We start from the raw sequence: 24181 nt of genomic DNA, 5'->3' as shown, positions 1-24181 counted from the left end.
CTCAGTGATGGCAGGAGCCCCCCCAGCAGCGCTGCCCACTGCACCCCCCGGCTGTGGGACGCTCCCTCTCCCCCCCAAGGTGTTTGCAGCACCTCTCCCACAATAATTTTGGGGAAATAAAGGCGTTTGCAGCGGCGGGGGCCTCACAGGGCCGGGCTGCCATGGGGAGGGGGATGTGGGGTGATGCCCGCGGCGCACGGACCCCATTGGGGTTACACGGACCCCACTCGCACCAACACACCCCGAGGAGCCCCGGGGACCCCCCGGGACCCCCCTGACCCCACCGGAGCCCTGGGAGCCCCCCCAGACCCTCCCTCGCCCACCCCCTGCCCTGGGGTCCCCCCTCCCCAGGGATGGTTGAGCCCCCCTCAACCCCCCCACTCAGGGAATGGTTCCTCCCCGCCCACCTGGACCCCCCTCGGCGATGGTACATCCTCCCCCCCCTGTTCTCCGCACAGTGGTACAGCCCAAGCTCCCCCGGCGCTCAGCCTAACTTGCTAGGCGCCGCTGCGGCTTGCGATTGGTCAGCGGGCGGGAGGGGGCGGAACGGAGAGCTGCGATTGGACAGAACAGCGCGGGAGGCGGGGCCGCGGGCCCGGGGCGGGCAGGGTTGGTTGCGCGGCGCGGCGGCGGGTCGGGCGCTGTGAGGGGAGGCAGGAAAATGGCGCTGACGCAGGGCACGAAGCGCAAAGTCTGCTACTACTACGATGGTGAGGGGCTGCGGGCACCCGCCGGGGCCGCCGAGCCACGGGGGAGCCGTCCTGGAGCGGGGGGGAGCGGGGGGCTGAGGGGGCGGGGTTGAGGGGTGAGGGGAGAATGGGGGGGGTGGGTGTGAGGGGTCGCTGAGGGGGAACGGGGAGGGGGATGAGGGCAGTGGGGTCACTGAGGGAGGATGGGGGTGCTGGGGGTGGGATAAGAGGGGGGGAATGGGGGATCTTTGGGGTCATGGAGGTGAGGGGGGGTTTAAAGGATGTGGGGATGGGTATTGGGGGTGTTGATGGGCAGGGGTGTGAGATCGGGGGTGTTGTGGGGTTTCTAATGGGGTTGAGGGGTGTAGGAAGCGTGTGGGGAGAACTGGGGGGGAGAATGGGGTGAGGGAGGAAGATGGGGGGTGGGATGGGGAAATTGGGAGATTTAGGGCAAGATGAGGGGATTTGGAGGAAGATCTGGGGGAAGATCAGGGGAGTGAGGAAATGTGGGGATCTGGGGGAAGATCAGGGCAATGGGATGAGGAAATGTAGGGATTTGGAGGATTGGGGAAAGTTCGGGGGATGAGGAAATGTGAGGATTTTGGGATTGGGGGAAGATCAGGGAATGGGGAAATTGGGGAGATCTGGAGGAAGATCAAGAGGGTGGGATGGGGAAATGGAATTTGGAGGAAGATCAGGGGAATGGAGAAATGTGCGGATTTGGGGGAAGATCAGGGGAATGGAGAAATTTGCGGATTTGGGGGAAGATCAGGGCAATGGGATGAGGAAATGTAGGGATTTGGAAGATTGGGGAAAGTTCAGGGGATGAGGAAATGTGAGGATTTTGGGATTTGGGGGAAGATCAGAGGAGTGGGATGGGGAAATGGGAGGATTTGGGAAATTGGGGGGAAGAACAGGCGGATGAGGGAATGTGGAGATCTGGGAATTTAGGGGCAGATCGGGGGTCGGGTGGGATGGGGAAATGTTGGGATTTTGGGATTGGGGGAAGATCAGGGAATGGGGAAATTGGGGGGATCTGGAGGAAGATCAAGAGGGTGGGATGGGGAAATGGGATTTGGAAGAAGATCAGGGGAAGGGAGAATTGTGGGGATTTGGGGGAAGATCAGAGGGGTGGGATGGGGAAATGGGATCTGGGGATTTGGGGGAAGATCAGGGGGATGAGGAAATGTTGGGGTTTTGGAAATTGGGGGAAGATCAGGGAGATGGGGAAATGGGATTAGGGGGGTGGGATGGGGAAATGGGATTTGGGGGAAGATCTGGGGGATGGAGAAATGTGAGGATTTGGGGATTTGGGGGAAGATCAGGGAAATGGGGAAATGGGATTAGGGGGAAGATCAGGGGGGTGGGATGGGGAAATGGGATTTGGAGGAAGATCAGGGGAATGGAGAAATGTGAGGATTTGGGGATTTGGGGGAAGATCAGGGAAATGGGGAAATGGGATTTGGAGGAAGATCAGGGGAATGGAGAAATGTGAGGATTTGGGGGAAGATCAGAGAGGTGAGATGGGGAAATGGGATCTGGGGATTTGGGGGAAGATCAGGGGGATGAGGAAATGTTGGGGTTTTGGAAATTGGGGGAAGATCAGGGAGATGGGGAAATGAGATTAGGGGGAAGATCGGGGGGTGGGATGGGGAAATGTTGGGATTTTGGGATTGGGGGAAGATCAGGGAATGGGGAAATTGGGGGGATCTGGAGGAAGATCAAGAGGGTGGGATGGGGAAATGGGATTTGGAGGAAGATCAGGGGAATGGAGAATTGTGGGGATTTGGGGGAAGATCAGGGAGATGGGGAAGTGGGATTTGGGGGAAGATGGAGAAATGTGAGGATTTGGGGATTTGGGGGAAGATCAGAGGGGTGAGATGGGGAAATGGGATCTGGGGATTTGGGGGAAGATCAGGGGGATGAGGAAGTGTTGGGGTTTTGGAAATTGGGGGAAGATCAGGGAGATGGGGAAATGGGATTAGGGGGAAGATCAGGGGGGTGGGATGGGGAAATGGGATTTGGAGGAAGATGGAGAAATGTGAGGATTTGGGGATTTGGGGGAAGATCAGGGAAACGGGAGGATTTTAGAGGCTGGGGGAAGATCAGGGCGTGCTGCAGGAGATTTTGGGGAGGGCTCTGAGGAGGATCAGCCCCTCCTGGCGCAGCGTTTTGGGGTCAGGAGGGACAAAAAGGATTTGGGAGCCGGGCTGGGGGTGGGTACAGGAACCTCCTTCAGCTCTGGCTGCTTTTGGGGCTGCCTGAGCAGCAGAAAAACCCCAAACCCTTCCCCAAAGCCTTCCCTGGGTGTCCTGTGGGCTCCCAGTCCCGCCCCTCTCCCTTCCCTGCTCCCCTGTGTCCCAGCCCTTGTGCAATTCTCTGAAATCAAATAAAATCTTCTTGCTGCTTCTTCCCTCTCTAAGGAAGTGCAGGAGGCTTTTCCAAATCCTATCCTATTTTTCCCCTCTAAAAATGTGATTTTCCCCTCCAAAAATGTGATTTTCCCCTCTAAAAATGTGATTTTCCCCTCTAAAAATGTGATTTTTTCCCCTCTAAAAATGTGATTTTTTTTCTCTCTAAAATATTATTTTTCCCTCTAAAAATGTAATTTTTCCCCTCTAAAAATGTGATTTTTTTCCCCTCTAAAAATGTGATTTTCCCCTCCAAAAATGTGATTTTCCCCTCTAAAAATGTGATTTTTTTCTCTCTAAAATGTGATTTTTTTTCTCTCTAAAATATTATTTTTTCCTCTAAAAATGTGATTTTCCCCTCTAAAATTGTGATTTTTTTTCCCATCTAAAATGTAATTTTTTTCTTCTAAAAATGTGATTTTTTCCCCTCTAAAAATGTGATTTTCCCCTCTAAAAATGTGATTTTTTTCTCTCTAAAATATTATTTTTTCCTCTAAAAATGTGATTTCCCCCTCTAAAATTGTGATTTTTTTTCCCATCTAAAATGTAATTTTTTTCTTCTAAAAATATGATTTTTTTCCTCTAAAAATGTGATTTTTTCCCCTCTAAAAATGTGATTTTTTTCTCTCTAAAATATTATTTTTTCCTCTAAAAATGTGATTTCCCCCTCTAAAATTGTGATTTTTTTTCCCATCTAAAATGTAGTTTTTTTCTTCTAAAAATATGATTTTTTTTCCTCTAAAATGAGATTTTTTTCCCTCTAAAAATGTGATTTTTTCCCTCTAAAAATATGATTTTTTTCCCTCTAAAATGTGTTTTTTTCCCCTCAACTGTGAGATTTTCAGCCCTGCTGGTTTCTGATTTTTAAAGGCATTTAATTCCATCTGAAATCTGAAATAAGAAATAATAAGATGAATATGAAATATGAAATAAGAGCATTTGTTTTGTTTGAAATGCTGCTGCTGCCCTGCAGGTCTTTGCTGCACAAAAATGTCACAAATTTGGCTTCCACCTTTTGTGGTGAGGTTTTTTAAAAAATTTGTTAATTTTAGTGCCTTTTAAATCTTTAAATTTTATTTATTAAAAAAAAAAAAATAAGGTTTTTTGCTTTTAAATTTTTAAATGGGGATTTTTAAAAGCTTCACTTAGTTCTGTGCTTCTATTTCCTCTGCAGAGCCTCAAATATTTCTTGAAAGTTCCTCAGATTTTTGATTTTTGAGGTGGTAAAATCCATCCCTGAAAACTGGCAAAATTTCAGAGAATTGAATTCTTTTCAATGGGAAAAAAATGTATTTTTTCTAATTAATCTATTTTCTCTGCAGAGCCTCAAATATCTTCTAAAAGTTCCCCAAATTTTTGATTTTGAGGTGGAAAAATCCATCCCTGAAAGCGGCAGCGTGGATTGGCAAAATTTCAGAAAATTGAATTATTTTCAATGGGAAAAATATATTTAATTAAAAAAAATATTTAATTTAAAAAATATATTTAATTTAAAAATATATTTAATTTTAAAAAAATCAGGGATCCACAGGGAATATGAGCTCAGGTTTAACCCATTTAAAATGGGGATTTTTAAAAGCTTCACTGAGTTCTGTTTTCTCCTCAGAGCCTCAAATGTTTCTTGAAAGTTCCTCAAATTTTTGATTTTTGAGGTGGAAAAATCCATCCCTGAAAGTGGCAGTGGATTGGCAAAATTTCAGAAAATTGAATTATTCTCAAATATCTCCTGAAAGTTCCCCAAATTTTTGATTTTGAGGTGGTAAAACCCATCCCTGAAAGTGGCAGCGGGGATTGGCAAAATTTCAGAAAATTGAATTATTTTCAGTGGGGAAAAAACTAATTTAATTTAAAAAAATTGTATTTATTGAAAGAACAACCAGGTAAATTCCAGCAGGTTTGCCTGGGTGGGGGATTTGCAATTCTGCCATCTTTTGAAAATAGATCCACTGAAAATCCTGAAAATTTCCAGAGGAGGAAAAGCTGCTTGTGCTGATGAAATATTAATTTAAATATTAATTTAAATCTTAATTTAAATATTAATTTTGCTCTCTGAGTCCCTGGCCAGCCCGGATTGGAGCAGGAGCAGCTTGCTCTGCTTGCCCAGGAAAATGAGCCTGGGGACAGAGAGATTCCTGCTCCCTGCAGCCAAATGTGGCATCTGCAAGGGAAATTTTGGGGAATTGCAGGGAAAGGAGGTGGGGTAAAAATCCCATTTTTAGTTTGGAGCAGGAAATCCATGTGGGGAGGTGATTTTGGTCCTAGAAAAGAATTGCTGAGGGATTGGGAGGGATAAAAAGGGGTGAAAAGAGGAGTGTGAGAGCAGGCACTGACCCCAAAGCTGGGGAACAGCCTGGGACTGACCCTAAATCTGGGGAACAGCCCTGGGACAGACCCCAAATCTGGGAAAACAGCCCTGGGACTGACCCTAAATCTGGGAAAACAGCCCTGGGACTGACCCTAAATCTGGGAGACATCCTTGGGACTGACCCCAAATCTGGGAAAACATCCCTGGGACAGACCCCAAATCTGGGAAAACATCCCTGGGACTGACCCCAAATCTGGGAAAACATCCCTGGGACAGACCCCAAATCTGGGAAAACATCCCTGGGACTGACCCCAAATCTGGGAAACAGCCTGGGACTGACCCCAAAGCTGGGAAACAGCCTGGGACTGACCCCAAAGCTGGGAAAACAGCCCTGGGACTGATCCCAAAGCTGGGAAAACAGCCCTGGGACTGATCCCAAATCTGGGAAACAGCCCTGGGACTGACCCCAAAGCTGGAAAACAGCCTGGGACTGACCCCAAAGCTGGGAAAACAGCCCTGGGACTGATCCCAAAGCTGGGGAACAGCCCTGGGACTGATCCCAAAGCTCGGAGACGTCCTTGGCACTGAGCCTTGGGCTCCTCTGACCCCAAATCTGGGAAAACATCCCTGGGACTGACCCCAAAGCTGGGGAACAGCCTGGGACTGACCCCAAAGCTGGGAAAACATCCCTGGGACTGACCCCAAAGCTGGAAAACAGCCTGGGACTGACCCCAAATCTGGGAAAACAGCCTGGGACTGACCCCAAAGCTGGGAGACATCCCTGGGACTGACCCCAAAGCTGGGAGACATCCCTGGGACTGACCCCAATTTGGGGAGAACATCCCTGGCACTGACCCTGAGCTCCTCTGACCCCAAATCTGGGAGATGCCTCCTCTGCACAGCCATGGAATGGTTTGGGTTGGGACGTGATCCAGCAGCAAGGATCCAATTCCAGCCCCTTTCCAAAGGCAGGGACACCTTCCACTGGTGGCATTCCAAATTCCCTGTCTGAAATTTGAGAGTGAGCCCTGAATCCATGGATCCAGCAGCACTGATCCAATCCCAGCCCCTTTCTAAGGAAATGTCCCTTTGTGGGGACATCCAGCGTCCAACCCTTGGGCTGGAGCTTTGTGGATCCCCCAAAAACCCCAGGGAGGGGCTGGAGCTTCACCTCAGGCTCTGTCCCTGTTTTAATCTCTCTGTCCCTGTTTTAATCCCTGCTGGATTTTTGGACACCTTGCACTGGTGGCATTCCAAATTCCTGTCTCAAATTTGAGGATGGACCCTGAATCCATGGAGGTCCCTGTGCCAATCTTGGAGATCTTCCTTTGCCACAGCCATGGAATGGTTTGGGTTGGGAGATGATCCAGCAGCACTGATCCAATTCCAGCCCCTTTCCAAGGACTGGTGGCATTCCAAATTCTCTTTTCTCAAATTTGAGGATGGAATTCCAAATTTGTCTCAGATTTCTGGAGGAGCCCTGAATCCATGGATATCCCTGTGCCAATCTTGGAGATTCTTCCTCTCTACTGCCACAGCCATGGAATGGTTTGGGGTTGGGTTGGGCCATAATCCAGCCTCAAGGATCCAATTCCAGCCCCTTTCCAAGGACTGGTGGCATTGCAAATTCCTGTCTCAAATTTGAGGATGGACCCTGAATCCATGGATTTCCCTGTGCCAGTCTTGGAGATTCCTCCTCTACTCCCACATCCATGGAATAGTTTAGGCTGGGAGATGATCCAGCATCAATGATCCAAATTTCAGCCCTTTTCCAAGGGCAGGGACACCTTCCACTGGTGGCATTGCAAATTCCCTGTCTGAAATTTGAGGATGAACCCATAATCCATGGATATCCCTGTGCCAATCCTGGAGATTCTGTGGCCATGGAATGATTTGGGTTGGGAGATGATCCAGCAGCACTGGATCCAATTCCAGCTCCTTTCCAATTCCAGCCCCTTTCCACTGGTGGCATTGCAAATTCCCTGTCTCAAGTTTGAGGGTGGCATTGCACATTCCCTGTCTCAAATTTCAGTATGAACCCTGAATCCATGGATTTCCCTGTGCCAGTCTTGGAGATCTTCCTTTGCCACAGCCCTGGAATGGTTTGGGTTGGGAGCCCTGGAATGGTTTGGGTTGGGAGCCCTGGAATGGTTTGGGTTGGGAGCCATGGAATGGTTTGGGTTGGGAGCCCTGGAATGGTTTGGGTTGGGAGATGATCCAGCAGCACTGACCCAATTCCAGCTCCTTTCCACTGGTGGCATTCCAAATTCCCTGTCTCAAGTTTGAGGGTGGCATCGCAAATTCCCTGTCTCAAATTTCAGTATGAACCCTAAATCCATGGGTTTCCCTGGTGGGAAATCCCAGCCACTGCTGGATGAGAAATAAATCCCAGAGGAGCTGATGGTTCCCTGTGCAGGAATTGCTGACACAAACTCCTTTCTGCTTGCAGGGGATGTTGGGAATTATTATTATGGCCAAGGACATCCCATGAAACCCCACAGGATCCGCATGACCCACAACCTGCTGCTCAACTATGGGCTCTACAGGAAGATGGAGATCTATGTAAGCTCATTATTTCATGCCATAATTGATGTTTTAGACTTTAATTGTGGAGCTTTTCTCTGAGAGGAAAGGAATAAACCCCACTCAGTTGTTTTTATGTATTTCTGGTTTTTCTCTGTGGTGAAGTGAGGGGTTCTGTGCTTCAGAGAGGCTTTGCAGACTGCAAAACTGATTTTTATCCTTGAAATTCAATTTATTTCCACATCTCCCTATGTAACTCACCAACAATGCCATTTTTCCCTTTCGAATTCAGATTTTTCCCAGTTCCTGGGGGAAAATGTGGGACTGGAAATGGGAACTGGGGAGGGAATAAATCCCAAAGCTGTGTTGGTGTCCTTGCAGCGTCCCCACAAGGCCAATGCAGAGGAGATGACCAAGTACCACAGTGATGATTACATCAAATTCCTCAGGTCCATCCGCCCTGACAACATGTCTGAGTACAGCAAGCAGATGCAGAGATGTGAGTGAAAACCTGGGATTTTATCCCAAACTTCTATCAGCTTTCATTCTCCTGACTTTGCTTTTTTTGGGATTTTTCTGATGAATAAAGAACTCAAAACCAAGTCCCACTCTCAAGCTAAAGGGGCTGAGTGAAATCCTTTGACCTGGTTGTGTTTTGGGGTTTTTTTGTTGCCTAAATTCCTTTCCTGGCTTGGAGATGACAGAATTTTCCCATTTCTGACCTGTGTGGATTTTGTGTCAGTGCTCATCTTCAGCCAGAAGAGTTGGTTTAAAACCAGCAAAATAAAAAACCCCCAAAACCCAAATTTGTTGGTTTAAAACCAGCAAATTAAAAAAATCCCGAAACCCAAATTTGTTGGTTTTAAACCAGCAAATTAAAAAAATCCCAAAACCCAAATTTGTTGGTTTAAAACTAGCAAATTTAAAACCAGAAATTAAAAAAAAAACCCCAACCCCAAATTTGTTGCTTTAAAACCAGCAAATTTAAAACCAGAAATTAAAAAGCCCCAAATCCTCAATTCTACCCCAAATCTGAAGGATTTTCAGGGCAGTGGCAGCCTGGAAAGGGGCAGGGTGAGACATTCATCAATATCTGATGATTTTGTGGGTTAATTTCTTAACCTCTCCAATCCATGGAAAATCTCTTTAATGATACAAAACCCTGGATTTGGTGTCTCAGCCACTCTGAATGATGTTTTTATGGCAAAATAAATTTCTAACAACCAGTGGGGAGAGCTCAAGCTTCATTTAAAGAACATTTCACTCTTGGAAAGCCCCTGAGAGCTGAAGGGGACAGATATTTCTGCACAAGGTTTGTGATTAATACACATTGAAAGCCTTCCCCCAGCCCATGATATCCTTTAATCCACCAAATGACAGCCAGCAAAAATGGAATTTTTACCCAAAGTGACCTGTTTACCCCTGGAGCAGCCACAGCTCATGAACACTCAGCTCTCTCTGGTGCTCAGGGTTTTCTGTGCTGGTTTTATTCCTGAAAAAGCCAAAATGTGAAAATGAAACATGCAAAGGACAGAGCTTTTCAACAAAACCTGCTGGAATGGGAATGAGCAGTCTCTAATTCCATTTTTGCATGCCAGAGCAAAATCAAAGGGCCTGAAGTTTAATTTCTTGTAATGAGTGATTATTTTTAATAGTGGAATTAATTACAGCAAGAATTGATTGAGGCTGAAACTCCAGTTGTGCTGAGAACCCAGAGCTGTGTGATGTGAAGTCAAAGGAGTGTGCAAAGTGTCAGCCACACATTTCCATTGCATCATTTGATCTCAGCATTTTGTTTAACACTTCTGGCCATTTCACAAATCCAAATGTTGCTGTAAAATTCTGATTTTATTGCTTTTATTTTAATAATTCTTTTCCATTCTCTTCTAGTTAATGTAGGGGAGGACTGCCCTGTGTTTGATGGGCTCTTTGAGTTCTGTCAGCTCTCTGCTGGAGGCTCTGTTGGTGAGATCACAAATTTTTTGTATTTTTTATTGTGTTTTATATTCTGTATCTGTTGCTGATTTAATAATGAAATCCAAGCTTTGCCTGTTGAATCCTTTTCCATTTATTAATCATTATTTTAGGTTACCTCACTGAAGGAATGAGTGGCTTTGTAACAACAGCAATGAGTTAAAACAAAAAATAAGAGTTAAAACAAAACCACAACATAAAAAAAAAAAAAATCCAACCTGAGCTTTACATTTAAATAAAAGTTGTAAAAGTCTCACCCTGAGCAGGCACAACCTGAAAAGGAAAAACCAGGCTGGTTTAGGTGCTGTTTTTTAAAAAACCACCAACTCTGGACATGAGGCAAAGCAGAAACTGCGAGGTTTGAGAGCTGGAACATTGAAATGTTTTTTTATTTTCTCACAGCAGAGCTGTTTGTGTGCACAGCCCGAGAGCTCTGTGGCTGCTGCTGCCACAGTGACACCTCCAGCCTGGATTTCCTGTGCCTGCAGCAGCTGCTGAGGCAGCTCTGTGCTCTCTCTGCTCCCAGGGCTGCACAATTCCACTCAATTTCTGATTTTTGGGATCCTGGCAGGTTGCAGGACGTGCAGAAAGTTGGTGGGAGGGGCTGGGGGAGGAGAATTCCTCTGGGTGCATTTTCACTCCATGAGCTGAGCATAGCTCAGCTCAAGCCTTGCTCTGTTCAGGGCTCTGAGAAAGCAGAGTGACCCCAGCTGGGTGCTGGTTTGTGGGGTTTTCCTGCTCTGAGGGAAAAGGGGGAAGGGATGAGAAATATTTCCTATTTGGTTTATGGGGGCATCCAGGATCAAACCCTTTTTTTCCCAGTCAAAACTGGGAAAAAAGATGAGAAATATTTGCCATTTCCCTTTGATTTCTGGGGACATCCAGAGTCAGACCCTGCAGCAGGAGCCCCCAAAAACCCCAGGGAGGAGCTGGAGCTTCCCCTCAGGCTCTGTTTGAGGTTTTTCCCTCCTGCTTTAACCTGTGTGGGATTTCCTCCTCAAACCTTGCTCTGCTCTGAGAAATCCAGATTGTCTCGAGTGATACCCCAGCTGGGTTTGTGGGATTTTCCTGCTCTGAGGGAAAAGTGGGAAGGGATAAGAAATATTTCCCATTTCTCCTTGATTTTTGGAGGCACCCTGGAGTGGGAGCCCCCAAAAACCCCAGGGAGGAGCTGGAGCTTCAGCCTCAGTCTCTGAGTTTTTTCCCTCCTGCCTTAATTTCTTGTAATTGGGATTTCCTCCTGTGTGGGATTTCCTCCTCAAACCTTGCTCTGTTCTGAGAAACCCAGATTGTCTCCAATGTGACCTCAGCTGGGGACTGGGGGTTTTCCTGCTCTGAGGCAAAAGTGGGAAGGGATGAGAAATATTCCCATTTTCCCTTGATTTGTAGGGACACCCTGGAGCGGGAACCCCCCAAAAACCCCTGGGAGGAGCTGGAGCTTCCCCTCAGGCTCTGTTTGAGGTTTTTCCCTCCTGCTTTAACCTGTGTGGGATTTCCTCCTCAAACCTTGCTCTGTTCAGGGCTCTGAGAAACCCAGATTATTTCCAGTGTGACCCCAGCTGGGTTTGTGGGATTTTCCTGCTCTGAGGCAAAAATGGGAAGGGATAAGAAATATTTCCTATTTTCTCTTTTTTTGTGGGAACACCCTGGAGCGGGAGCCCCCCAAAACCCCAGGGAGGAGCTGGAGCTTCACCCCAGGCTCTATTTGAGGTTTTCCCTCCTGCCTTAACCCGTGTGGGATTTGTCCCCCAGCCAGTGCAGTGAAGCTGAACAAGCAGCAGACAGACATTGCAGTGAACTGGGCTGGAGGGCTCCACCACGCCAAGAAATCAGAAGCTTCTGGGTTCTGCTACGTCAACGACATCGTGCTGGCCATCCTGGAGCTCCTCAAGTACGGGCAGCCCTTGGCCTCCTCTTCCTCACTGCTCATCCTCAGCATTTTTCATTTATTCTGGGGTTTTTCTGGTTTTTTGAGCTCTGATCCCCTCTTTCCCAAAGGGATTTGGGGGGAAAAAAATCCTAAATTTTTTGGGAATGTAATATGTAATATATAATATGTAATATATAATATGTAATATATAATATGTAATATGTAATATATAATGTGTAATATATAATATGTAATATATAATATGTAATATATAATATATACTACATATTATATAATACATAATATATAATACATATTATATAATACATAATATATAGCATATAACATATATAACATATAACACATATAATATATAATACATGGTATATATTATATACAATATAATATAATATAATATAAGCCATGACATTATGTAATATGATCTATAATATATAATAATATATAATATATATGTTATAATGTGATATAATGTAATATATTATAATATATATAATATATACTACAATATAACATAATATCCTATAATATTACCTAGCATAATATTTAGAAGAATATATAATAATTTATATTATAATATATCATATATATTATATAATATATAATATGTAATATATAATAATTATAATACTGATTATTATATAAATATCTACTTTATTAGAAATAATTCAAATATTTTTACTATTATTTTAAATATAATATTTATAATAGTGTGATAGATATTATATAAATTATATTCTATTTATTGCAAACTAATTAAATTCTAAATTGGGGATTATAAATCAATCCCAACTCCTCAGGCCCCCCCTGAAATAAAAGAGGGAATTTGGAATGCCACCAGTGCAGGGGGCAGAGGATTTGTGCAACTTTTTAGATGTCACATTTTTCTGCTGCTGTTCTTTGTCCCACCCATGGCTGTGTGACAGCTCCTGGCTGCAGGCAAACCTCACTGTGGGAGGCTTGGGCAGAAAAATGTGCATAAAAATCTGCATAAAAATGTGCATAAAAATCTGCATAAAAATGCTCTTTATTGGCTGACTCTGAAACAAACTCAGCAGCAAAAATCACTTTATTTTCTGTCCCACTGCTGTCCCTTCCCCTGTAGATCCTGACCTGAATTCCCTGCTCTGGAGTCACTTTTTCCTTAAAATAAATCCAAAATTCTGATTTTTTCCAGGTACCACCAGCGAGTGCTGTACATTGACATCGACATCCACCACGGGGATGGGGTGGAGGAGGCTTTTTACACCACAGACAGGGTCATGACCGTGTCCTTCCACAAATATGGAGAATATTTCCCAGGAACTGGGGACCTGAGGGTGAGAGCCACCAAATTCCCAGGAAATCTGGGATTTTTTTCCAGCTTTTTGGGGGTTTTTTTTCAGTTTTTTGGGGGGCTTTTCCACCCTGACACCCATTTTCTGAGGGCAAAGGTATGGATGATCATTTTTTAAAGCCAAATCTTTGCTCTCAGTCTCTCTGGTGGGGTTTTGCTCACAAAAATGACTCCAAATGTGACATTTTGGTCACTTTGCAGCCCCAACTTGGTGACACCAGCTCTTGGTGAAGGTTTCTGAGGGAGTGGAGTTTTATTGGCACTTCCTGCCGTGACTCAGAGTGTCACCTGTGACTGTGACATTACCAGAACTTCTGTTCTCAGGGGTGAAAGGTTCTTTACTTATTCTTAAGGGATTTTTACAAGAATTGTGATTTTTTTAATCTAAATCTTCTCATCTTTCACTTGGGATTTGTATTTTTTCAGCCCTACTATGAGCTTGCTGCTGCACCATAAATGAAATAACTATTTTTATAAACCACTTGGCTATGAGTGTGATGAAAACATTAAAATATATAATATTTTAGTGTAGAATATTTTATTTTTATTTGAAAGTAGAATTCAGTGACTGAATAAAATCTTTCACTTGGGATTTGTATTTTTTCAGCCCTACCAAGATCTTGGTGCTGCACCATAAATGAAATAACTATTTTTAATAAACCACTTGTCTCTGAGAGTGATAAAATATTAAAATATATAATCTTTTAGTGCTGAATATTTTATTTTTATTTGTTTTTATTTATTTTATTTTGATTTGAAAGTAGAATTCAGTGACTGAATAAATTCAGCGACTGCTCTGCCCAGCCCAGCGCGCTGCTGTTCATGTCTGCAGTAAATGGTTAATATTTAACAATATTAATTGCTCTGGATTTGACTGGGTTCCAAGCTTCCTTTCCCAGTTTGGGGCAGGATTTTTGGGTTTTTGGTGAGCTCTGTTCTGCTCTCCCACCCCACAGGACATTGGGGCAGGCAAAGGGAAATACTACGCTGTGAATTACCCGCTGCGCGACGGCATCGACGACGAGTCCTACGAAGCCATTTTCAAACCTGTGAGTGGAACCTCCTCTGCTCAGGGATCCTCTGTGGTGCCACTTTGTCCTCAGGGCCATTTTTTAGGGGATTTTATTGAGTTTTTGTGGGATTTTTTTTTTTAATGGGACAAGATTCACCAAGGGATCTGTTCTCACTGAGCAGTCGGGCTCTGTGTGGGAGCTCCTGGGTGTGAGAGAAACCAGTGTTGGCTGGGGATGGGATTGTGGTGGAGATGGAATTGTGCTGGGGATTGTGCTGGGAATGGTGCTGGGGATGGAATTGTGGTGGGAATTGTGCTGGGAATGGTGCAGGGATTGGAATTGTGCTGGGAATTGTGGTTGGAATTGTGCTGGGGGTGGAATTGTGCTGGGGATTGTGCTGGGGGTGGAATTGTAATGGGGATGGAATTGTGATGGAGAAGGAATTGTGCTGGGAATTCTCATGGGGATGGAATTGTGCTGGGATTGGAATTGTGATGGGAATTGTGCTGAGAATGGAATTGTGCTGGGAATGGAATTTGCTGGGAATTCTGATGGGAATTGTGCTGGGGATGGAATTGTGCTGGGGATGGAATTGTGCTGGGAAAAGCCCAGAGCTGAGCAGGGTCCATGAGCTCTCCATGAGGAGCATGTAGGGTTTCAATGCAAGGATTGAGCCCCCCTGGTTTGTGGGGACATCCAGAGTCAAAGCCTTGGGGCTGGAGCTTTGTGGATCCCCCAAAAATGGCTCCATGTGCCTGGCTGTCACTGTGCTGCTGTGACAGTGGCCTGTGGGCAGGGAGGTGACAGAGCTTTTGTTTTTAGGTGATCTCCAAGGTGATGGAGACGTTCCAGCCCAGCGCTGTTGTCCTGCAGTGTGGCTCTGATTCCCTGTCTGGGGACAGGCTGGGCTGCTTCAACCTCACCATCAAAGGTAGGAGCTGAACTGCTCAGCAGGAATTCCATGGGAAAGCTGGCATGTTGGGAAGGATGAAAGTTTGACAGGAAAGTCTCACAGATATGTGTGCTTAGCAGAAAGATTGTGAAATGTAGAGTTTGATGAAGGAATAGAGATGGAAGCAAGTTTTGATCTAGAAGAAAAGAATTGCTGAGCCATTACTGGATAACCAAGGAGGCAGAGGGTGTGTTAGTGAGAAGGGGTTTTTATGGATAAACTCACCTCAAACAAGGAGATGTTTTTACCAAGCAAGAAGGTAGGGCAGGCAAACAAGCCTGCTGATGTGGCAAGTAGAAAAAAGGTCTCAGAATTTTCCACTGCAAGAAAACTGAAAAACAGCTTCTAGCTTAAACTTTTAGTGATTGGAGAACAATAACTTGAATATGGTAATTACAGTAGTTATGATAGGCTATAGATAAAAGTTAAGGTATAGATTGGTTCTGCTGTGTTGAGATGCTCAGCAAAGAAAAGTAGAGAATGCATTGTAACCAAAAGAAAAGTAAATAATGCATTGTAACCAAAAGAAAAGTATAGAATGCACTGTAACCAAACCCAAAGGGTCTCCAGGCCTGCCTGCAGCTGGAGCTGACAGCTGTGGGCACAGCTCTGTCACCCATAAACCTGGACTGCTGTAACAGATACAATAAACTGCATTTTGGAGAGCCCTTGGAGTCCCACATCTCTCATTTGAGCTCTGACAGTGGCGCCCAACGTGGGGCAGCATTAGTAAGGGCCTGAATGAGGGATGCAGGACTCCAGGCCTGCCTGCAGTCCCTCATTTCAGCTCTTACACTGACATTTATACCATGAATGTGACCTTTTTTTTGCACTGCAGGCCATGCCAAGTGTGTGGAGTTTGTGAAGAGCTTTAACCTGCCCATGCTGATGCTGGGAGGAGGGGGGTACACAATCAGGAACGTGGCTCGCTGCTGGACCTACGAGACTGCTGTGGCTCTGGACACTGAGATCCCCAATGGTAAAACCCCCTGGGGCAGGGCTGGGTTCACTGATACCCCCTGTGTCAGTTTGGAAAGGCAGGAGGCTGCTGAGGAGGGCAGGAGCATCCCCTGAAATGGAGAAAATTAACCCCCTCCCTCCAAATTGCTATAAATTTTAAATTAAGGGGCTCTCAGCAAAAAAATATGGGAGCAGGAAATAACAGTTCTTTAATAGGGAAGAAAATAAAAAGATAAAATAAACAATTAAGTAAATTAAACCAACACTGGCAGAGTCAGAACCCAACCCGACACCCTGTGGGTCAGGCTGTTGGCAGCAGTGCCATTGGAATTGTGGCTCAGCCCTCCTGCAGTGTCAGGGCTGGTTCTGCTGGAGCAGGGATCCTGCAGAAAGGTGCAGTCTCTGCCTCTGAAGATCCAGGGGCAGAGGCAGCTGCTGTTCCTCTGGGAAATCCAGTAGTGAAAAGCCCTGCTGGTGTTCCAGAATCTCCAGATTATATCCGGGTAGGAATGTTTGAAATCTCCAGATTCTATCCAGGTAGGAATGTTTGAAATCTCAGATTATATCCAGGTAGGAATGTTTGAAATCTCAGATTATATCCTGGTAGGAATGTTTGAAATCTCTAGATTATATCCTGGTAGGAATGTTTGAAATCTCCAGGTTATATCCGGGTAGGAATGTTTGAAATCTCAGATTGTATCCAGGTAGGAATGTTTGGAATCTCTAGATTATATCCAGGTGGGAATGTTTGAAATCTCCAGATTATATCCAGGTAGGAATGTTTGAAATCTCCAGATTATATCCGGGTAGGAATGTTTGAAATCTCAGATTGTATCCAGGTAGGAATGCTTGGCTCCTCCCCCTGGGCTCACATCTCCCAATGGGATGCTGCAGTTCTTATCAGCCATGCAGTGACATTCCATAGCCTCTTATCAACAGATGTCCCCCCAGAGGGAGTAGTGATTGTGATAACTCAGAGAGAGATAAGGAAAGCTGCCCACTTGATAAAAGACAACTGCCATCCAGATGGTAACAGAATCCATTCTGCCTTTAAATCTGGAACATCTCCAAGAGCTCAGGTGTAGAATTTGCAGCCAACCCCAAGAAGGGAAGAGATGAGAAAAGATTCTCATTCTTGACTCCATGTTTCAGAACGCCGATTTATTATTTTATGATATATATTATATTAAAAGAAAATTATATGCTAAAACTATACTAAAGAATAGAAGAAAGGATTTCATGGGAAGGAAAGGAAAGGAAAGGAAAGGAAAGGAAAGGAAAGGAAAGGAAAGGAAAGGAAAGGAAAGGAAAGGAAAGGAAAGGAAAAAGGAAAGGAAAAAGGAAAGGAAAAAGAAAGGATGATAATAAAATCTTGTGACTGACCAGCTGACTGTGATTGGCCATTAATTAGAAACACCCACATGAGACCAATCCCAGATTTACCTGTTGCATTCCACAGCAGCAGATAATGAATGTTTACATTTCATTTCTGAGGCCTCTCAGCTTCTCAGGAGAAAAAGATCCTAAGGAAAGGATTTTTTATAAAACATGTCTGTGACACTCAGGGACATGCACGATCCCTTTTGGATTCCCAGTGCTGTGTCCTGCTGATAACCTGCTGTTAATTACCATTAATTTCCCCCTCAGAACTTCCATACAACGACTACTTTGAGTACTTTGGGCCAGACTTCAAGCTGCACATCAGCCCCTCCAACATGACCAACCAGAACACCAACGAATACCTGGAGAAAATCAAGTGAGCACTGGGGGAAGGACCCTTCCAGGGGGCCTGGTGGCCTTGGTGGCCCCTGGTGACAAAGTGTCCTTCCCTGGCTGGCTCTAGGCAGAGGCTCTTTGAGAACCTGAGGATGCTCCCTCACGCTCCTGGGGTGCAGATGCAGCCGATTCCTGAGGATGCTGTGCAGGAGGACAGCGGGGATGAGGAGGAGGATGATCCTGAAAAACGCATCTCCAGTAGGTGCTGGGGTGGGATTGTGGTGGGAATTGGGCTGGGGATGGGATTGTGCTGGGGATGGAATGGTGCTGGAATTGTGCTGGGGATGGGATTGTGCTGGGGATGGGATTGTGCTGGGGATGAGATTGTGATGGGAATGGTGCTGGGGATGGAATTTGCTGGGAATTCTGATGGGAATTGTGCTGTGAATGGAATTGTGCTGGGGATTGTGCTGGGATTGTGCTGGGGATGGAATTGTGCTGGGAATGGTGCTGGGGATGGAATTGTGATGGGAATGGTGCTGGGAATGGGATTGTGCTGGGAATGGTGATGGGGATGGAATTTGCTGGGAATTCTGATGGGAATTGTGCTGGGAATGGAATTGTGCTGGGGATTGTGCTGGGATTGTGCTGGGGATGGTGCTGGAAATTCTGATGGGAATGGAATTGTGCTGGGGATTGTGCTGGGATGGGATTGTGATGGGAATTCTGATAGGGATTATGGTGGGAATGGGATTGTGCTGGGGATGGAATTGTGCTGGGAATTCTGATGGGAATTCTGCTGAAGATGGAATTGTGTTGGGAATGGAATTGTGCTGGAAATTATGGTGGGAATTGTGCTGGGGATGAAATTGTCCTGGGAATTCTGATGGGGTTGGAATTGTGCTGGGGATGGAATTGTGATGGGAATTCTGATGGGGTTGGAATTGTGCTGGGGTTGGAATTGTGCTGGGGATGGAATTGTGCTGGGGATGGAATTGTGCTGGGAAAAGCCCAGAGCTGAGCAGGGTCCATGAGCTCTCCATGAGGAGCCTGTAGGGTTTCAGTGCAAGGATTGAGCCCCCCTGGTTTGTGGGGACATCCAGAGTCAAAGCCTCGGGGCTGGAGCTTTGTGGGTCCCCCAAAATCCCCAGGGAGGGGCTGGAGCTTCACCTCAGGCTCTGTCCCAGGATTTGCACCCTCTCTGCTTTGAATCCATCCCCAGCTCCTGCTGGGTTTTGTAGGACAGGGCGCTGCAGGATCTCTCCTGGCTGGTGATTTCCATAGTAGGATAAACTTTGGTTTTCAAGGGAGAATTCCAGCAGTTCTGGGGGCTGGGCAGGATCCTTGGCAGAATCCTGGGTGTGAAAAATGGAATTTTCTGTCCAGCTTGGGGTCTGGCACACAGATTTGGCAGTGTCAGCTCTGGCCATCCCACTGTGCCTAATCCCAGTTGTCCACACGATTTTGGAGCAGGTGGGAAGGGATGAGCCCACAGATTCATCAGGTACCACAAAAATCACTTTTATCACAGCCCAATCCTGATTTCTGTGAGCTCCACTCAGACAATTAATGCTGGGAACCTCCTGAGGCTTGAAAATCTGTGCTCTCCCTTTTCAGTCAGAAACTCCAACAAGAGAATCTCCTGTGATGAGGAATTCTCTGACTCCGAGGACGAGGGCGAGGGCGGCCGCAAGAACGTGGCCAACTTCAAAAAAGCCAAACGTGTGAAGGCAGAGGAGGAGAAGGAGGAGGAGGAGAAGAAAGGTGAGCCCAGGGCTGCCCCCTCCTGCCTGCAATTTTACCTCCTCTGTGGCTTTTCATTAATTTTTTCCTCCTCTGTGTCTTTTAATTAATTTTTTCCTCCTCTGTGTCTTTTAATTAATTTTTTCCTCCTCTCTGGCTTTCATTGAATTTTTTCCTCCTCTGTGTGGCTTTCATTGAATTTTGATTTTTTTTTTCTCCAGATGAGAAAGAAGAGGAAAAAGCAAAAGAGGAAAAAGCAGCAGCAGCAACAGCAGCAGCAGAACCCAAAGGGTAAACCTGGCACTGCCCATGCCCAGGGGTTTGGGAGCTGAGCCTGGCACTGCCCATGCCCAGGGGGTTTGGGAGCTGAGCCTGGCACTGCCCATGCCCAGGGGACTGGGGAGCTCAGCCTGGCACTGCCCATGCCCAGGGGACTGGGGAGCTGAGCCTGGCACTGCCCATGCCCAGGGGACTGGGGAGCTGAGCCTGGCACTGCCCATGCCCAGGGGGTTTGGGAGCTGAGCCTGGCACTGCCCATGCCCAGGGGGTTTGGGGGCATTGAGCCTGGCACTGCCCATGCCCAGGGGTTTTGGGAGCTGAGCCTGGCACTGACCATGCACAGGGGTTTTGGGAGCTGAGCCTGGCACTGCCCATGCCCAGTGGACTGGGGAGCTGAGCCTGGCACTGCCCATGCCCAGGGGATTGGGGAGCTCAGCCTGGCACTGCCCATGCCCAGGGGTTTGGGAGCTGAGCCTGGCACTGCCCATGCCCAGGGGTTTTGGGAGCTGAGCCTGGCACTGACCATGCACAGGGGTTTTGGGAGCTGAGCCTGGCACTGCCCATGCCCAGTGGACTGGGGAGCTGAGCCTGGCACTGCCCATGCCCAGGGGATTGGGGAGCTCAGCCTGGCACTGCCCATGCCCAGGGGTTTGGGAGCTGAGCCTGGCACTGCCCATGCCCAGGGGATTTGGGAGCTCATCCTGGCACTGCCCATGCCCAGGGGTTTGGGAGCTGAGCCTGGCACTGCCCATGCCCAGGGGTTTGGGAGCTGAGCCTGGCACTGCCCATGCCCAGGGGTTTGGGAGCTGAGCCTGGCACTGCCCATGCCCAGGGGGTTTGGGGGCATTGAAGAGCTGATGTGACAATTTGGGTGGCACTTGGAGTGAATTTGTCACAAATTCCTCATTGGAAGTTTGCAGGTGTTGAGAGGGCTGAAAAATCAAAATATTGCCCTTTCTTTCAGAGATACACATATATATATAAAAATATATATAAAATATATTTAATATAATTAATAATGTTTAAATTATAAATTAATATTAATGACATTAATATTCATTAAATAAATTCATTGAATTAAAATAATTAAATTCATTGAATTAAAAGTAATGAAATTAATAATATATTTAAATCATATGATTTAATATATTATTAATTATAATATTATATATTATATATTTATTATATTACGTTATATTATGTATTATGTATTGTATTATATTATATTGTATTGTATTATGTTATATTGTATTATGTTATATTATGTTATATTATATTATGTTACATTACATTATGTTACATTATATTATATTACATTATATTATATTACATTATATTATATATAATTTATATAATTATATGAATATTTTATATATTTATATTATATATTGTATATTATAATGCTATAATACAATATATAATATTATATCTATTGTATATATAATAATGTAATATAATGTAATATAATACTAATATAATATAATATAATATAATATAATATAATATAATATAATATAATATAATATAATATAATATAATATATATTATATTATATTATATTTTAATTTAATAGATTGTTAAAATAATCATCTTAATATATTTAAATTAAATTAAATTTTAGCTGAAAATGAACCCAATAAGCCACACTTTTAACCCTTGTTGTTACACCCAAACCCAAATTATTGATTTAATCCAAATCTTTCTCTTTTTTTGCTTCCCCAGGGTGAAGGAGGAGACAAAATCCACCTGAGAGGCTGCAGCTGCCCTGCCTGCCGTGGGTTTAACCCCAGGATTTCTATTTTATAGATGTTTTCTGTATATATTTCTATATAATTGTACAAATGACTGGAGAACTGTAAATTATTCCTTGCTGACCAGGGACTTTCACCCTTTGCCTTCCACTCCCCTCCTTGGTGTGGCTCCAAAAAACACAAAAATCACTTCCACCCCTTCCCTTCCTCTGAAATAACCTTGCAAAAAAAATAATTTAAGTAGAAGTAGTGTCTGCATTTCAGGTTAGGTGGAAAATGGCCATCAATTCTTGCTTTTTCCTTGATTTTTTCTCTTTTTTTTTGGGGTGTTTTTAATGGGACAATTCCCAAATGAAGCCTGGGAGAGACTTTTGTGGTTTCCAGTTGGATTCCACCACAAGAAAAAACAAAATAACAAAATCCTGCCACTTCTCAGGGTCACAACTGTGCAGTTCTTGAACAGAGTTGGTTCCTCCTGCAGCAAACTTGGGCAAAGAGATGAAGCAGCTGAAAAGAAACCTGAAAAATCCATTTTTTTTTCTTGTATTTTTGGTTTATTTTTAAAGGAAATCAGCCCCAGATCTGGAAAATATAAAATTATAAAATAAAAATCAGATTTCCAAGATCTGCATCCAGGGAGTGTCCAGCATTTGCATGGATGGGATGGGATTTTTTACCTGGTTTTATTCCCCTCTCTAAGTGGGGAGAAAATTCCTCCTTTTTGGCTTAATTTTCTTCTGAAATCCCAAAAATCGCCTCAAATCCAGCCCAGAGCCCAGCTGACATCTTTTCTTCAAGTGTGTCCCTAAAAAAACCAAATTTTTCCTGATTTTTTCCTGATTATTTTCCTGATTTTTCCCTCATTTTTTCCTCATTTTTCCCTGATTTTTTTTCCACATTTTGTCCTCATTTTTCCCCTGATTTTTTCCTGATTATTTTCCTGATTATTTTCCTGATTATTTCCAGATTATTCCCTGATAATTTTCCTCATTTTTTCCTCATTTTTTCCCTCAAATTTTCCTGATTTTTTCCTGATTATTTTCCTGATTTTTCCCTCATTTTTTCCTCATTTTTCCCTGATTTTTTTCCACATTTTGTCCTCATTTTTCCCCTGATTTTTTCCTGATTATTTACCTGATTATTTCCTGATTATTTTCCTGATTATTTCCTGATTTTTCCCTGATAATTTTCCTCATTTTTTCCCTCAATTTTTCTTGATTTTTTCCTGATTATTTTCCTGATTTTTCCCTCATTTTTTCCTCATTTTTCCCTGATTTTTTTCCTCATTTTTCCCTGATTTTTCCCTGATTTTTTCCTGATTATTTTCCTGATTATTTCCTGATTTTTCCCTGATAATTTTCCTCATTTTTTCCTCATTTTTTCCCTGATTTTTTTCCTGATTATTTTCCTGATTATTTTCCTGATTTTTCCTCATTTTTTCCTCATTTTTCCCTGATTTTTCCCTGATTTTTTTGCCACATTTTGTCCTCATTTTCCCCCTGATTTTTTCCTGATTATTTACCTGATAATTTCCTGATTATTTTCCTGATTATTTCCAGATTATTCCCTGATAATTTTCCTCATTTTTTCCTCATTTTTTCCCTCAAATTTTCCTGATTTTTTCCTGATTATTTTCCTGATTTTTCCCTCATTTTTTCCTCATTTTTCCCTGATTTTTTTTCCACATTTTGTCCTCATTTTTCCCCTGATTTTTTCCTGATTATTTACCTGATTATTTCCTGATTATTTTCCTGATTATTTCCTGATTTTTCCCTGATAATTTTCCTCATTTTTTCCCTCAATTTTTCTTGATTTTTTCCTGATTATTTTCCTGATTTTTCCCTCATTTTTTCCTCATTTTTCCCTGATTTTTTTCCTCATTTTTCCCTGATTTTTCCCTGATTTTTTCCTGATTATTTTCCTGATTATTTCCTGATTTTTCCCTGATAATTTTCCTCATTTTTTCCTCATTTTTTCCCTGATTTTTTTCCTGATTATTTTCCTGATTATTTTCCTGATTTTTCCTCATTTTTTCCTCATTTTTCCCTGATTTTTCCCTGATTTTTTTGCCACATTTTGTCCTCATTTTCCCCCTGATTTTTTCCTGATTATTTACCTGATTATTTCCTGATTATTTTCCTGATTTTTCCCTCATTTTTTCCTCATTTTTCCCTGATTTTTTTTCCACATTTTGTCCTCATTTTTCCCCTGATTTTTTCCTGATTATTTTCCTGATTATTTCCTGATTATTTTCCTGATTATTTTCCTGATTTTTCCCTCATTTTTTCCTCATTTTTCCCTGATTTTTTTTCCACATTTTGTCCTCATTTTTCCCCTGATTTTTTCCTGATTATTTTCCTGATTATTTTCCTGATTATTTCCAGATTATTCCCTGATAATTTTCCTCATTTTTTCCTCATTTTTTCCCTCAAATTTTCCTGATTTTTTCCTGATTATTTTCCTGATTTTTCCCTCATTTTTTCCTCATTTTTCCCTGATTTTTTTCCACATTTTGTCCTCATTTTTCCCCTGATTTTTTCCTGATTATTTACCTGATTATTTCCTGATTATTTTCCTGATTATTTCCTGATTTTTCCCTGATAATTTTCCTCATTTTTTCCCTCAATTTTTCTTGATTTTT

At 43.9% G+C, this 24181-nt stretch overlaps 1 protein-coding gene across 1 annotated transcript; it reads left to right on the top strand.

Annotated features, from left to right (window-relative positions):
* The first annotated feature begins 639 nt into the window (after positions 1-639).
* HDAC1 (histone deacetylase 1) lies at positions 640-22348 on the top strand. Its single transcript, XM_058819959.1, has 14 exons — positions 640-710; positions 7855-7967; positions 8310-8427; positions 9819-9893; positions 11655-11793; positions 12968-13109; positions 14083-14175; positions 14962-15070; positions 15930-16070; positions 17699-17807; positions 17895-18025; positions 19385-19531; positions 19732-19801; positions 21512-22348. Exons 1-14 carry the CDS (start codon positions 662-664, stop codon positions 21537-21539), a joined length of 1464 nt encoding a protein of 487 aa, XP_058675942.1. The 5' UTR covers positions 640-661; the 3' UTR covers positions 21540-22348.
* Positions 22349-24181: the final 1833 nt, after the last annotated feature.

Source organism: Ammospiza caudacuta, chromosome 25 (assembly GCF_027887145.1).
Source record: "Ammospiza caudacuta isolate bAmmCau1 chromosome 25, bAmmCau1.pri, whole genome shotgun sequence".
Classification (NCBI taxonomy): domain Eukaryota; kingdom Metazoa; phylum Chordata; class Aves; order Passeriformes; family Passerellidae; genus Ammospiza; species Ammospiza caudacuta.
The sequence above is the reverse complement of the archived record's forward strand: the minus strand, read 5'-3'. Positions and strand labels throughout refer to the sequence as shown.

Excerpts from the sequence above, each read along its gene's own strand:
- HDAC1 (XM_058819959.1), top strand. The coding sequence starts at position 662 with ATGGCGCTGACGCAGGGCACGAAGCGCAAAGTCTGCTACTACTACGAT. Across the intron at positions 11,794-12,967 it reads GCCATCCTGGAGCTCCTCAA|GTACCACCAGCGAGTGCTGT; the intron begins GTACGGGCAGCC and ends GATTTTTTCCAG. Across the intron at positions 19,532-19,731 it reads GGAGGAGGAGGAGAAGAAAG|ATGAGAAAGAAGAGGAAAAA; the intron begins GTGAGCCCAGGG and ends TTTTTTCTCCAG.